At 53.1% G+C, this 15,192-nt stretch overlaps 1 protein-coding gene across 1 annotated transcript; it reads left to right on the forward strand.

The window, feature by feature from the left end:
- Window positions 1-1,483: 1,483 nt before the first annotated feature.
- LOC114012407 (ribosome-binding protein 1-like) lies at window positions 1,484-13,444 on the forward strand. Its single transcript, XM_055793558.1, has 12 exons — window positions 1,484-1,699; window positions 2,655-2,777; window positions 3,710-4,135; window positions 5,286-5,398; window positions 8,423-8,830; window positions 9,376-9,524; window positions 9,749-9,871; window positions 10,885-11,037; window positions 11,374-11,492; window positions 12,288-12,441; window positions 12,865-12,997; window positions 13,281-13,444. Exons 5-11 carry the CDS (start codon window positions 8,443-8,445, stop codon window positions 12,976-12,978), a joined length of 1,200 nt encoding a protein of 399 aa, XP_055649533.1. The 5' UTR covers window positions 1,484-1,699; window positions 2,655-2,777; window positions 3,710-4,135; window positions 5,286-5,398; window positions 8,423-8,442; the 3' UTR covers window positions 12,979-12,997; window positions 13,281-13,444.
- Window positions 13,445-15,192: the final 1,748 nt, after the last annotated feature.

A 15,192-nucleotide genomic window follows, 5' to 3' on the forward strand; every position in this document is an offset into this window, starting at 1 on the left:
GCTGTGGGTGCTACTGGAGATATGCAGCCCGCCTGCACTGCAGGAAGGTCATTCTGGTCTGACTGTCAGATGGAGCTGTATGTTGTACAATATTGTACGTGTTGTGCCAAGCTTTCTGCAGGTAAAGAAAGCAGCAGTCATGTATTTGACAACAGCAATCATAGGTGATGCCGTGAAGAAATTCAGGGAAAATCTGCGGCGCATGTGATTTTGACTACAACCGAGCTGTAGTTCTGACTTGTCTTGGTCACTTTAATTAGTAATGTGTCATTAATTTAAAAATAACCGGTGCGGTTAAAGAGCATGGGTGTTGGTCAGAAAGGCCTGGTTTCTCATGTGTAAATTCAGCAAGTCAGAGGCACTGATGGAAGTGCCTGGATGAATCGGTAAAACAGGGCTGGGCTAGCCAGGGCTGGCACGGGCAGCGTGCGCAGCATGTAGTGGTTTAGGCAATAGCTCTAACTCAGAGTTATGGTGGAGGTGCTGGATGTGCTTGGGTTTGAAAGCACACGGTCTTCGTTAGCTTCAACGGAAACTGCAGGATTCTGCTGTGCAAATCAACGAAACTGTGAGATACAATCCGCTGTTCAGGAAAGTCAGAACATGTTTTTAAGGAAGTCTCTGTTGGGAGGTAAAACCGCTGCTGAAGCGATAGCAGCGATGGAGCGTGTGTAAAAGAGCCTGGGGAGACCCGCAGCCTTCTGGAGCCAGGCAGAGTATTTCCTGTTCACTTGAGCTATTGGTCACGACGGGAAGATGCTTCCTACAAATTGGGGTTTGTTCTAATGGAAATAGGTGACTTGTGAATAAAGAGGGCAGTGGAGAGTTGTCTTTTTTCCCCATTTTTGGAAACCGGAATGCATTATTGTTCCAGTTTAACAATAGGTGGCACTTGGTTCCAGTGCAAGTAGTTATCTCTTCATTGCCATAAAAAGAAATCCATACAATTATATCAGTTCTGATTCTGAATCAAAGAATGAAAATAGCTTCTGGACAGGGTCCTGACTACTAATTCATGTGCTGTGCTATCTGCGTGGTGTGTCTTCATTGCCTTTCACTAAAATTCCTCTTTCCTGTGAAACCAGTTGTGTTTCTGGGTTTGGGATCTTTTTTTCTTTCCTCTCCTTGTTCGCAGATCCACTTGATTTTTTTCTGGTGGTGTTACAACTAACATTGTGCAGTCCTCCTAACGCTTTGTCCATCAGTAATGTTTTCACTTTTTTCTTGTTCCTGTTTTAAGAGACACTATTGTTTTCTTTCTAAGGGCTGTATTTTTGTTATCTCTTGCATGATGAGTGAATTCAAAGTACTTTCAATGGCATAATACACTTTGTAGTGTAATTTTGTGAAAATGCTTCTCTATGAATTAAAAAAAAGATCATTTTATATTAATTCAGGGGTAAACCCTGAATTAATCAATCTTGGATGTGGTGTTTCTGTCTTCTAGAAATACGTGAAGCTTAACTTTGTTTTTATAGGTTAAGAAGGAAAAAGCAAACAAAGATGTTCAAAAGTGCAGGCGGTGGCAAAACAGGAATGTGTGGATAAATTAATTAACATCACTAATCGGCAAATGAAACAAAAGATTACTGTAAGGAAGAATGAGTGAAAATGGAGAATGAAAACACGATAGAAGAAAAAGACAAAAAGAGTTTTTCATCTGGGGAGAGCTCAAAATTATTAAAATGCCAATGAAAGGGTAAGTTAAGGAAATAATCTCTAATTCTTAGTTGTAGTACTATGTAAGTGTCTTAGGTTTTCTGATACTGTGGTAGTTGAAGTAGTTTCCTCAGTGGTGAAAGCCATAGTGAGTAGTCCACTGCTTTTCAAAAAGTGAAGAAAAATTCTTCTTAGAAAACACTAAGCTCATGATGGAGGTTCAAATTTATTGCCTGCTCTAAAAAAAAGAAAAGGAAAAAAAAAAAAACCAAAAACCCCATCCAAATTCCTGTGATTTCCTTGTCAGTACTGAGGCAAAATGCATCTTCAAAACCAGAAAGAAAAGCAGACTGGGAAAAGCAGTTATTTTTGTAGGAAATGGCCACCTAGAAAAGTAGGAACTTGGGGTTTGCTGCTACTCCCTTTTCTAGGTGATTTTAGTGATCTCTGTGCAGTTGGTGTTTTCCTTTTCATTAAGTTAATATGCCCTTTGTCAGGAGAGGGTGATTTGAAGAATCAGTCAGCAATACGCAGGCGAGCGGAGGTTATCTTTATTCGGCAGCGCTGGGTGCATGGGGGATCGCGCCACCAAAGTCATGCACCCCGAGGTGACTTTTCAGTCCCCCCTTTATACAAGCTACTCAGACCTATTCATTAGTTTTCCAAGAAATGGTTTACATATTCATTACAATTCTGAGAATTCATTTACATATCTCATGCCTGCACAATGTCCTTGAGGAGTTGTCTCTGCGCAGACTCTATTCCTCAGGGGCCATGTTTAAAGTCTTTGTCTTCGCCACGTTGCATGTACAACAGGAATCTAAGACAGAATGTCCCTTCTGAAGATAACCAACCCAAGGCCTTAGCAGTCTGTGCATCCGTCATGTGGCAGTAAGGGTCCTCGGACATCTCCCGACTTTTAACTAAACGTAGGTGCGTCATCCTTTAGATAAGTGGTACAGCATTCGCTATTCAGAGTTCCCGTTGTTTGTCAGGCAGCACCAGTCCCGCTGTGTCACCACATTTCCTTCTCAACCTGGACTTGGGACAGAGACCAGTCCTGCAGACACCTCGGCAAGGAGGAGCCCTTGATGAGGACGACGACGAGCCGCTTTTGGGTGAGCTCAGCGCTGACTGAAACACAAGCGAAAAGCCCCAGCTCAAACCAGGCCGCTTTGCTTTTCTTGGAAGTCACAAAGCTTCGCTCTGGTGGGTCTCTTTGCATCAGAAACCCTTGTGCTCCCAACGCTGTGACCTGTGTGGGTGCCAAGTCAGAGCAGTCCGTCGCCGCCTGCCTTTGAATTCAAGGTTTGAACCGCGCAGTGTGGCCAGAGCGGGCACATGCTGCGAGAGGTCACGGACCACCATTTCCCTGGCCCTGCGGCTGAGCCAGCGCAGCCCGCTGCTGTGCCGGGAGCGGTGGGGACAGTGCCGCTCTGTCCCCACACAGCTGCCCAGAGCTCAGGGGAGGGGGCGGCCTGGAAGCGCCTGGGCTCCAGCGGCCGGCCAGAGAAAGCCCCCCCAGTTCTCACGGGGGAAGTGACTGACATGTGCAGGGTTTCTCCTGCTCGGACTGCAACAAGTTTCCCAGGAAGCTCCCCAAGGCGTGGGCGTTTGGGTCTGAAGCCCCCCGGGCCGAGAGCAGGCGCTGCCAGGGAGCTAGAGCCCGCGGCAGGCTGGCCGTCACTCAGCAGGCAGGTGAACCTGCTTCCCCGCGCCCCACTCCATCCACCTCCGCCAGCTCTTACTTCCAGCCTGCTCCCCCCGCCCCGTACCCCCATCCTTTCCCCCCGTGCGGCAGCTGCAGCAGGCGCGTACCAGCCTCCCGAGCCCCCGGCTGACGCGGGGCACTGGCACGCTCAGCCGGCAGCGCTGGCCCCGCTGCAGGAGGGCTAGTCCGCAGGCTGCAGAGGAGTCACTCGCTGACCCAGGGGAGGGAAAGCCCATTTATTTAGGCTGTTTGAATTTGGCACGCACAGAACATATCCCAGTAACGCACGGGAGGCTAAGGGGTTTGTTTTGTTTTTTTCTTTCTTCTTCTTCTCTACAGACATACAGGAAAACTATGCAACTCCCATGTACACACTGCACAAAGGAAACAGCTTTAAGCAACCACCGGTGAAACGTGGAAGCCTTTTAAGATCTCTGGAGCTGGCACAGGAATGCTCTCCACCCCCCATACAAAAGGCATTTCAGTTTCAGGTCAGACTGTCTAGGTGGTATTTCCATGCATTTCTACAGAATTAAAGAAGCTAACAGACAAAAAGCCCAGATCAAGCCATATTAGTCAGGCCGATTGGTTCTACCAAGTTAGATCAATAGTGATTATGAACAAACGGACCAAGTGACCAAAGACTGGGGCTGAGAATACCACTTTTTGAGATGTGGTTTCTTTTCACTGTACTACCCATAGAACTGGAGCGCTCTGATAGAAGTATCGGCATTAGTAGAAGCCTCAGAAGCATCTGACCCGCTAGTAAGTGTGTATTAGAGAAACGAAGGTAGTTCTAAATTAAACTATGTCAACAGAAAAGTAGTTGATAGAATCCCTCAGGCCGAAGGAGAACTCAAGGCACTTCATAACAAGAACATTGAACCTCTAGAACAAGTGAACCTTTAAATATTATTACTGCACCGTGAGTTTACAAGAGTGGATTAGGACTATTTCTCCAGAAAAATGTGTCTGTTTTATGTCTGTTTCACTTCAGGATTGGCCTTTATTAGTACTGCTCTGCAACTGCTAGCACTAAGAATGTAACCCAGTTTTTGTGCCAACAGGTTGTTTTAGCCTAACTTTCACTACAGGTTTTCAGTTCTGTATAAAGTGGTTACAGGGGAAACTGTTTCTGAGTTTGGCCATTTGACCAGCAGCCTCAAAAAGACTGACTGAATTTTGCTTTTTACAACTCGGAAAATTAAGAACAGGAACCAGTTTGTTCTCACACCCCCACCCCCCTTTCATCCCATGATACATTGACACTTTGCAGCGTTGGACCAACATTTTTGGAGACCTTTAGCGTTAATCCATTGGGGACAGTATTGGGCTGCTGGACAACCAATGCAGATATTAATAAACCAAGAGAAATCCTTAGATTTGATTTGTTGAGGGTCATTTGTACGTACGAGCTACATCTCCAAAATGTGCTTTATCCTACCAGACAGCTTCCCTGCAGTTAGTGAAACCCTTGCCTAGAGTGGTTGCTTTACATAACTGATCTGTTAAAACATGGGATGCCTGTAGAGTTGCGGCACTGCATGACATCTACACGGGACTTGCTTCAAAAGCTACGACCAGGGAGCCTCCTGGCTTCTCAGCAATGCAAGCTCGGGGCAGGTCCTCTGGCCCATTTGCTTGGCATTCATGCTTGATGCCTAAAAAAAGAGGCAAAACACTCAATGCGGTATTCCAGCATGCTAGTAATCGATCAAATGTACTTGGTAGTAACATTAGAAGAGGCAATCGGGTCACCAAGCAGGTAAGCCCTGCCTTAGCTTAGGCATTTGGATGGTTTTCTCTGACGTGTGTCAGAGCAGACATCTGGCTACACGCCAAATAGCAATGCAGAAATACCGGGGAGAACGTTTTCACTCCATCCGTGCTCAGACTGTTCCCCTTTTCGCTGCAGGCTCTCTCAGGAGCGCATCTCTCCTTTCTAGGGCTACCCTGGGTATGGCGGGTGAGGAAGCTACACGCAGGCAGGCTCCAATGGCTGACTCGGCTCCCGCTGGCTCTGGAGAGGTGGGTGAAAGAATCAGAGTGAGCATCTGGGCTGTAGAGACCAGAAAGGCTTTGCTGCTCCAAGGAATCAACAATGGATTCTTTTTTTGGAGATCAGGGAGCCCAACCCAAGCCGTCTGATGTGGAGGAAAGCTGAATTTCTTCAGGATTTCTTTTTTTTTTTTTTTTTTTTTAACTTCCACCTGTGCAGCACAGCCTCCCTGGCTAGTTCCAGTCCACTGGCCAGCTGTCGTGTGAAGGCTGGCACTGCTGCACAACGACCCTGTCTGTCTTGCAGGCTGCAAGATTTTGGCCCAGTGCAGCAGGAGGAACTGAAGGAGGTCGGCGCTCTCTGGCTACAAGCCAGGCCGACTGAGCATGAAATCTCTGAATGCTGCAGCAAGATGTTTACTCCTTGGTTAACGGTGTCTGACAGGCTGAACAGAACTTTGCTTCTCCACGTGGAGATGCAATGCCTTTTGAAATGAGTAATCACAACCACATCTCTAGATCAAGCGCATTGTTAATTCCTGCTGTTGCACAGGGTGTTTGAGATCGTGTCTTTCAACAGACACAGGCTTGAACGTCCTCTGCCACAGCAGCAGCTCTAGAAGGAATCTAATGGTTTCTAGCCTGTACGGTGCAGATGTGCTGCTCTGCATGGCACAGCTGTGGTGTCACAGACACTGCCAAACCTGCTCTTGTCCTGCGCACAGTTCTAGTGCCTCTAAAATTCAGTCAGACAGTGTAAGTTTTAGCCAGAGCTCATCTGAGCTGCATCACAGGGCATTTCACTTGTGAAGTTCTCATCTCTCACTAGTATCTCAAAAACCCCAGCCATCCACAACCAAAAACCAAAGGCCAATCCAGCATCCAGCTGCTTTGGGAGGTGGCGGGAGCAGCTGACGGGGCTGGAGAGCATTTGCCAGCAGTCAGTGATGCCCTTGCCCTAAGCTGGAGTGGCGAATTTTGATCTAAGTCTGACGCGGTGGCAGTGTGAGGTCAGCAGCTCTGTTGGTACCAGCGCATTGTTGGGGTTGCCAGGTGAGGAATGCAGGGCGCTCAGCTCCGCCCCGGTCAGCTCCGGGGCACATTGGTCTGGCCCTAAAGCCAGCAGAAGGACGTGGGTACATGTTCTCTGGACCCTCGTTTCTGTTTGCTGCCAGGAAGAGGAAATCCATCCCTTTTCACCCTGCAGGTTAGGAATAATCCCTCTGTCCCGATGGGGACCATCCCAAAGTGATGCTGCGTTGTCAGGAGGGAGGGGGCTGGCACCAGCTGTGCTGGGATGGAGCCGGCTGAGGCCGCTGAAATCCCAAATGACTGGGACGGACCGGGATAGCGATGCCTGTAGTATCAGCTGGGATCTCGCGCGGTGCCCTGGTGTAGAAAGTTGGTCCTGCCGGGGGGAGGCTGGTTCCAGCTGGCGTTGGCAGCCTGCCCGCCTGCGGGCTCTCTGCTGCTTTGTCTGGGATGCTTGGCGAGGCGGGCAGGGAGAGCTGGGCTGCTGGTTGAAACAGCCCTCAACAACCCCCCTGGGGGTTGGAGGCGACGTTTTCATTGCCCTGTCACCCCCTCGCTGCACCAGTGCGGATTCGGCTGGGGGTGAGTTCGCCGCTGTCGGCTGTGAGAAAGGGAAAGGCTCTGAGGTCTCTCCCTGTGAGCACTGAGGTTTTGAAAAGATGCTGATCTCCTTAGTTTTATTCTTATTTTTGCCTCCTCCCTTTCCAGCCACTCCCTCCGTCCCCAGCCCACAACCTCTTAAAGAGGAAATTCAATGATGTTGACAGTTCAGCGCGGGGATGGGAACTCCTGATAGCCGAGGGCTTGATGCATTGATCACGAGAAAGCGAGAAAGCGCAGCCTGGCACCTCCTGGGGAGTGCCCCTGCGCAGATGAACTGCCTGACTGCAGCATCGGGGGGGTTGTGAGCCACGTGGAGGTGATGCCCATGGGGGAAACGCACGAGTGGGACAGCGGGGAAGAGCCTGGCTTCCAGACTCGGGACGAGGTTCAGTTAGCGATTAAGAAGAGTGGAGGCAGCAGCATCTTCCTCCGCGCGGGGCTGCACCCTGCCTGCCAGGTCTCAGACCAGGCAGTACAGTCTCCCTGCGGCTCCGTGTGTTATGGGTGGAGAACCTGAGCGTGGAGAGGAGGGTGGGAACGGATGCCCGCCAGTTAACAGCAGAGGTGGAAAGAGAAGCACCACATCCAGTGCTCCCTTTGCAAGTCTCCTTTCTTCCTGTGGGCATCTGCTGGGGAGATGAGATGGTTAATGACCATGCTTTTGCGCTTTGTTGGCTTGAACTTAGGCCTTTTCCTGGTGTTTGCGTTGCAAGGAGATGGTAGCGTCTTGGTTCTCTGTGTGGCGTCTGTAGCATCATTGCTGGGGTGGTTCTCGTCACTGGAGGCTGGGAGCAGCGACCCAGTGGGATGTGGTCACTGCGTGTCCTCCCTGCCAGGCTGGGCAGAGGCCAGCAGTGCCGCAGGGTGCGGCTGGCAAAGGGAGGCGGCCAGGGCTGCTGCAAAGCTGGGGAAAGCTCTCCCGTGCATGCTTTCCCCTTCCAGGGGGGTGTTCTGTTCCAGAGCTGAGACCCTGGATGCACTTCCACCTGCGCCTGGGTGCAGAGATAAGGCCAGGTGGCCCAGGGAGAGCCCAGGTCTTGGCCAAACTGCACCAGGCAGTCTGGAAACGGGCCCTCTTACTGCCGCAGGGCTGCAGGGATTGCCCAGGGTCGTGCAAAAGCGTCCCATTGGACATGGCATGGGCACTTTGCTCGTGGCTGTCTCTGATTGCATCCCTGGTTTTTTCTTCCCCCTCTTTGGTTCTTCTGGAGCTTGCTGCAGCCAGCGCAAGCAGCCCCTGCGGTGTGGCTGGAGCACCGTGCGCAGGCAGCGCAGCGGAGGAGCGCAAACCTGGGAGGGGGCGGGGGGTGTCATCAGGTTGCCCACACAACACAGATGGACATGGGAAACTCGCTGCTCACAGAGAGGCCGTTGCGCCTCTTTGTTTTCCCCACTAACTGTTGTTGTGGTGTCTTGCAGGCACAGAAGAATAAGGCAGGATGGATGTCTATGACCCTCAGATGCTGAATGTTGCGCTCTTTGGAGGTTTGATGGTGGTATCGGCCATCGGGATCTTCCTGGTGTTCACCTTCACGGAGAAGGTCCTCCGTCCTTCTGAGGAAGCCTTGGCCAAGCAAGGCAAAGGGCTTAAGAAGACTCAGCAGAAGGAAAAAGAGAAAAAGAAGAAAGAGGAAGCTGTTGAGAAAAAAGGAAAAGGAAAGAAAAATCAAGAGAAACCTAATGGACAGGTCCCAGAGGCGCACCAAAGTGCTCCAGTGGTCAGCTCTGTCACCCTAAAGAAAAGCAATGTTCTTCCAGCCCATGAGGAGCAGAAGCATAATGGACCTGTCAAGAAGGTGGCTGCATCCAAGAAGAAGAGCGAGCCAGGTAAGGCCAAGTTCCTCTGCATATATCCCCGTCGGGTAAGCCGGCAGAGGGATCGGAGAAGGGCTGGAGTCATCTCGTTCCCTTAGCAAAGAGCTGGAACGAACCTGCCTGGTGAAAGGCAGGAGATGACCTTGCTGCTCTGCATCACTGGCACCGCTGCGTGGAGCGACAGTCCCCCAGCGAGGCTGTGTCACAATGGAGTCCAGCTTCTGATGCCCACCACGTCTCTGCTCCCTGGCTTTAGCAAAGCGTGCCCAGCTCCGTCTGGAATCGATCAGTGTGATGGAGGGCGGTGGCAGGGCGGCGGGAGCAGTAGCAGAGCCAGGCAGAGGTGGCAGCTGGCTCAGGGAACGCTTGTCTGTGGTGAGCGCCGTCCCCAGCGCTCGTCACGTTGCTTTCAGTTAGAGAGGTATCAAACTTGGCTGTGGACATCTGGGCGGTTGCTGGCGTGAAATGGCAGTTATGGGGTTGAAGTCAACTGAGGCGATGCTACTCAGCCCTGCCGTTGGCTCGAGCGCTCCCAACCCCTCCTCTCTCCTCCCCAGCACCTGTGGACTCGGATGGGCCCCTCCACCTGCCCTACAAGATGCTCGTGTCCACGGTCAGCAGCACGGTGTTCGGCGAGGGGGAGGCCCAGCGTCTCATCGAGATCCTGACGGAGAAAGCGGGCATCGTCCAGGACACCTGGCACGCGGTAGGGCTGCCAGCAGCGCCGTGTCCACCAGGGCTGGGCCAAGCCTCCGGGGGTGCGGAGGGGTGAAGGCAGCCCGTTTTCGGGCAGGCTGTCCCCCGAGGGGCAGCCTTAGAGACAGGAGCTGAATTTTCCCTGGGGCAGAGGGCAGGACCCTGTGCGTGTGGGGTGGAGGGGTTGGATGCGGAGGTGGTGGTCCCCGCTGATGTGCCACCCTGCGCCGGCAGGCCAAGCAGAAGGGTGACCCTGTCACTGTCCTGAAACGCCAGCTGGAGGAGAAGGAGAAGCAGCTCGCCACCAAGCAGGAGGCTGCAGCCGCTGCCAGAAACAAGGTGGAGGAGCTGAGTCAGGTAAGTGCCGCGCAGCCCTCCCGGCACCCCTGGCACGGGCTCTGCGCCTCACGGCTCGCCGTGTGCCTCCCTCTCCCCGCGTCTTACCCGCCCTTGGAGGTGAAGCCCAGGGGTTCTCTGGGCCCTTCATCCATTTGCTGTTTTCTCCCCAAAAAGGGGAGGAGATGCCCACCTGAGCTCCTCTCCTGGGCCTGATCCAGCCCGGGGAGGCACGTGCCCTGTTGGCAGCCGCAGCTGGAGAGGGCTAAAGCCGTGCCCGTAAGAGACTGCAGCTTTCTGCTGCTTTACGGAGGACAGTAAAGCGCCCTTCTCATCTCTTGGCAGAGCCCCTGAGCTGAGAAGGTGTTGATCAGTCCCTTTTTAAGGAGCCTGGTGCTATTTACAGCCCCCTTGCCTGACTCAGCCCCTTGCCTCCACCTCTCGTTGGGTGTTGAAGTCAGAAGGGACCCCCGGCGCGTCGTGCTCAGCACCTCCTGCCCCACAGCCGCCAGGACCCTGCTGCAGCAGGTCCATCTGCCTGCAGGCAGGAGAGGAGAGGGCGAAGCCACCCTGTGCACTGAGTGCTGTGCTAAGCCCCGGCCTGTGCAGGCAGCCCCGGGCAGCGGCACGGCATCACCCAGCCGGCCAAGAGAGCACCCCTGCCTTGGCAGGGGGTGGAGGGGGGGTGTGTTTGGTTTGTGGGGGTGTTTTCATTTTTTTGTTTTCCTGCTTTGCCCCAGACTTGATGTGATGATATTGATCCTGGGGCCGGGGAGGGCAATAAAATTCCAGGCTGTCACGCCTGTCTCTTAGCTGGCCCAGTGTGGAACAACAGTGGCATCCAGTGGCCACTGAGCCCAAAGCTTAATGCAGGAGGAAATGTAAGTGCGGAAGGGTGTAGCTGGGCCTGGGGGCAGCGCCGAAAGGGTTACACTTCTTAGAGTCTTCTGAGCCAGGAGGCCACTTGTTTCGAGTCCCCTTAAAGCAGGGAGGTTCCTGCGCTGAAACTGACCGGGTGGCTTCTCTCCTCGAAGGAGCTGGCGGCCGAGCGGGCCAAGGCGACGGCCGTGGAGGGCAAGCTGAAGGAGCAGCTGCTGGCCCGCGAGCAGGAGATGGCAGCGGTGCAGGCACGCGTGCAGGCCAGCTACCAGGACCATGTCAGCGAAACGCAGCAGCTGCAGGGCAAGGTGAGCCCCACGCGGTGCTCTGCAGCTTCCTCCGCTGGCTGCCGGCTGGCCCTCGGTGGCAGCTGCCTGGTCTTTTGGAGAAGACCGAGGTGGACGAGGGGGCCAGAGCCTCGGGGAGGGGCGAGAGCCCCGCAGTGCTCCTGAGCCGTGGTGCTCACGCTAGAAGAGGGATGTGGGAGCATCCTCACGGGATGCAGCAGCCACAGGGGCTGTCAGCATCAGCAGACACCTCGCTGTGGCTTCCTTGCCCGTCCCTCTTGCCCATGGAGTGGGCTCCTCAGGGGAGAGCCGAGGGGCTGGCAGCAGCGGCATCAACCCCTGTTGGTCTCTCCCTAGATCCGCACCCTGCAGGAGCAGCTGGAGAATGGCCCCGACACGCAGCTGGCTCGCCTGCAGCAGGAGAACTCCATCCTGAGCGATGCCTTCTGCCAGATCAGAAGTCAGATGGAGAGCAAGTAAGACTAGGGGTGGGGGTGGGGGGCAGAGCCTGGGGCCGCCCTCTGGCAAGCTCTGGGGGGGGCTGTCCATCAGGCTTGGCCACCCCCTTTCTGGAGGGTGCTTCTACAGACGCCCCAGCTAGCTGGAGGTAGAGGAGGGAGTGAGGAAGAGATTGCCAAATGGCTTCTGTGGGCCTGGCAGGGGAAACAAGGATGCTTTTCCCAAGTGGAAGGGCAGGGGAAGCCCTCTCTGCTTTGGAGTCACCTGTGCTGATGCTAGCGGAGGGGGCAGAGGGGACCAGAAGGCGCTGCAGCATTTCTCCACACTTCGGAGAGCTTGCGCTCACCAACTTCAGAAGAAATGTCGCTGGCTCTTTGATGGGAGCGGTGCTGCAGAGAAGCGAGACCTGCCTGGTGCATACAGAACAACCAGGAGCTAGGGAGAAGAATTTGGCGCTCCTTTTTTTAGAAAGTCTGAAATGGCTGGTGATTAACAGTGGTCAATTAATTACAGAGCAGACTCCAGCTGCTTAGAGTGCTTTCTCCTGTGTCTGGGAACACAGATCCTTGCGTCTTCTACTTCATGAGAAAGAAATGTCTCCTGTGATGGAAAAGGAGCTTTTGAAATTGATGTATCGGCTCCTTCCACCCCATCCCTGAAGGACCAGGCGTGTCCGAGGAGCAGGCCAACACAACCGTTGAGATGTTTCAAGCCCTGTTATCAGACCCACAGGAGGTTGTGTTCCCCCTGGGTAACGCCAGGGATGCTTGACTGGCCTGCGGGCTGGAATAACGCTGCTTCTGTTGGTGCAGGCAAAACGCTGAGGTGGCCAGGTTACAGGAGTGGTGCGGCAAGCTGATGAACGAGCTGTCTGAGAAGTCAGAGGTGCTGCGGCAAGAGGAGCAGCTGAGGAAGAGCCGGAAGATGAAAGTGGCGGCCTTGGAGAGGCAGATGGAGCAGCTGCAGGTCAGGCAAGCGCCTGCAAACCTGCTCCCGCCGGGTGTGAGGGTGGGGGGGGAAGCCTAGGTGGTGCACCGTGCTGGGTGGTAGCCTCAGGTGAGAGAGGAAACCCAGTGGCCCCTGCCAGCGGGTGCTCACGAGGACGTGGGTGCTCCCTCTCGACTCTGAAGCCCTTGGTGCAGGAGGTAGAGCTTGTGGCTTTGTTATTGTCACCGGGGTGTGGCTGGATTTGGGGGGTTTAGGGGTGTTTAAAGGACACCTCCCAGGTAGAGCCTCTGAGCACGCTGCTGGAGCAGTGGCGCATCGCTGGCTTGTGGCCACCGAGGCAGCTCAGTGGAGACCTGAGGTGACCCCAGATGTTTTGGAGGGGGGAGTCGCCAGATGGCCAAGGGAGACTCAGGCAGACGCCTTCTTTTGACTCCCATGTAGGAAAAACTAGGAAAAAAAAAAAAGAAAGAACCGGGGCCAGGCAGCAAGCAAACTACAGGAGCGACTGAAGGTTACCCAGGACCAACTGGCCAAAGGGAGACTGAAGAAGTGTAAAGAACAGCTTCAGGAAACGGTACTTGTGGTGGCTGCAGCCATCCCTCCCCTTGGTGCTGGTGGAGGGCAGGGGGAAGCGCGTGTCAGGCGGTGGTTGAAAACCGGAGACAAGGTGGCACTTGCTGCCAGAAACCATCTGGGTGGCTTTTGGGAAGCTCTGGGAGCACAGGAGATGGTGGCCATGGTTCTCCCTTCTCAAAAGGCAGGACCTGGCCCATCTGTGAAACGCTTTGATGCTTGAGCTGCCACGAGAATAAGGTTGAGACCCAGTTGAGTAACCCACCTCTCTTTTCCTTCTCCAGAGGGAAGAGGACAGCGTGAAGGAAGGGACTTCAGTCTGACCAGTCTGTGACCTAGACCTTACCGTCACCTTACCAAAATGCCTTACACATTCCTAAAACGAAAACTAAAAATATATGCCTGATTTACTGTAGAAAAAAGTTGCAAGCCATTCGTGACCTAAAACCTAGTTTTGAAACTTAAAAAAACCCCCAGACACAAAAACCCAACCAGTAAACACTGCAGGCATATGTTTGTAAGGAAATCGTCATACTGTTTTGTACAACTACCGTTTGTTCCCAAGGGCACCGCACCGACCACATCGGGGCAGGCAGAACCCACAAATCTGTGAAAAGGGAAGACTCTGTTTGTACATCAACTGGTGAAATTTTTTTTTCTTTCTTTTTTTACTTTTTTTGGTTTGTTTTGGGTTTTTTTGTTTGTTGGAGTGCAAGAAGTGTGAAAGTGAGACCCAGCATGGAAGGAAGCCTCTCTTTGATGGGTGGCTCTTGGCGCGTATCCTTTTGTGTATTTCTGGGTGTCGACGCACTTACAATGATGTAGTGAAAAGAGCTTATTCTTGCTTCATTTTCCGGGTTATTATTTACTAATTTTTTATTAAGTTTGCAAGCCAGCCAGGTGTTTGGAGTCACTGAAGAAGGACCCTGCTGTGGCCGGGAGCAGATCCTTTACTCCCCGCCTTGCTTGCTGTGCTGCAAACAGCCACCCCCTCTGTTTTTTCTCCAAGATACGCAAAGGAGAGAAGCCTTCCCTTCCAGCCACGAGTGTTCTCACACTGGCGGTGCACCCCGAGGTCCCCTGCCACGGGGTCAGGCTGAGCGTGGGGACAGGGCAGAGCAGCACAGCCTCGCCAGCCCAGCGCAGGCTGCTCCTGCTCTCTTAAGCCTCAGCGCACCCCTGAAATTCTGTCCCTGCGGGTGCTGCGTGGTGGTGGTCCTTGGGCACTGCCAGGCTCTTCAGCCTTCTCTCTCCCCTTCTTGTGGCTTTCCTGTTGAAACTCCACACAAACCCACCCTTTTTCCCCCGAGTTTTCTTCTTTTTAAATAATTTTTCTTTTTTTATTTCAAGTTGGTTTATTGGGAAATGGCAGAGACCACGTCACAGCTTGGTGCCTGCCTCCTCACAATAAAGCTGCTGAGCCCGGCGCTGACATCAGTGGGATCTGAGGAGCTGGTGGGGGGAAAAGGCCCCCAGAGTACTTGGTACCTCTGGGGTGTGTGAAGAACCAAGGCCAGGAAGGGGGATGAAGGCCAGACCCGCCTCCATTTTGTTCCCAGAGAAGTCTGCGTGTGCTCAGCCTCTATATTAGACACACCAGAGATTCCACGCAGGCAGGACTGGGTAGACACGTGTCCTGTCCCCCCAGCACTGCAGCTTTGGGGGTCACGATGGAGAAGGGATGTGCAAATCACACTTGGGCTCTGGGGTATGTGCGTGACCTGTCTCTGATCAGGCAAGAAAAAGGGGTCCTGCTGAATTCTGGCTGAGGGAATGGCAAGCTGAGAGCCCACCACCCACACCCACCCCCACTGCCTGGTGATTAACAGTGGTCAATTAATTACAGAGCAGACTCCAGCTGCTTAGAGTGCTTTCTGCTGTGTCTGGGAACACAGATCCTTGCGTCTTCTACTTCATGAGAAAGGAATGCCTCCTGTGTCTTTGGCTGTACCCTGTTTCATAATAATGCCAATGAAAGTGCCTGAGGGCCACTTTAGACTGGTTTCTTGACAAATTTTGCTTATTTGTCGTTTCAAAGTTTGATTCATCCTCTCCACTTTTCCACTAAATTGTGGTCTCCAAGACGCATGCAAATCCCAATTAATACCCAATACTTTGCTAACACTTTGGACTACTTCAGCAACAAAGTGTGGACCTCTGTCAGAGAAAATTCCAATAGGAACTCCAGATCTCGGA

The sequence above is a fragment of the Falco peregrinus genome, unplaced genomic scaffold, assembly GCF_023634155.1.
Source record: "Falco peregrinus isolate bFalPer1 unplaced genomic scaffold, bFalPer1.pri scaffold_76, whole genome shotgun sequence".
NCBI lineage: Eukaryota > Metazoa > Chordata > Aves > Falconiformes > Falconidae > Falco > Falco peregrinus.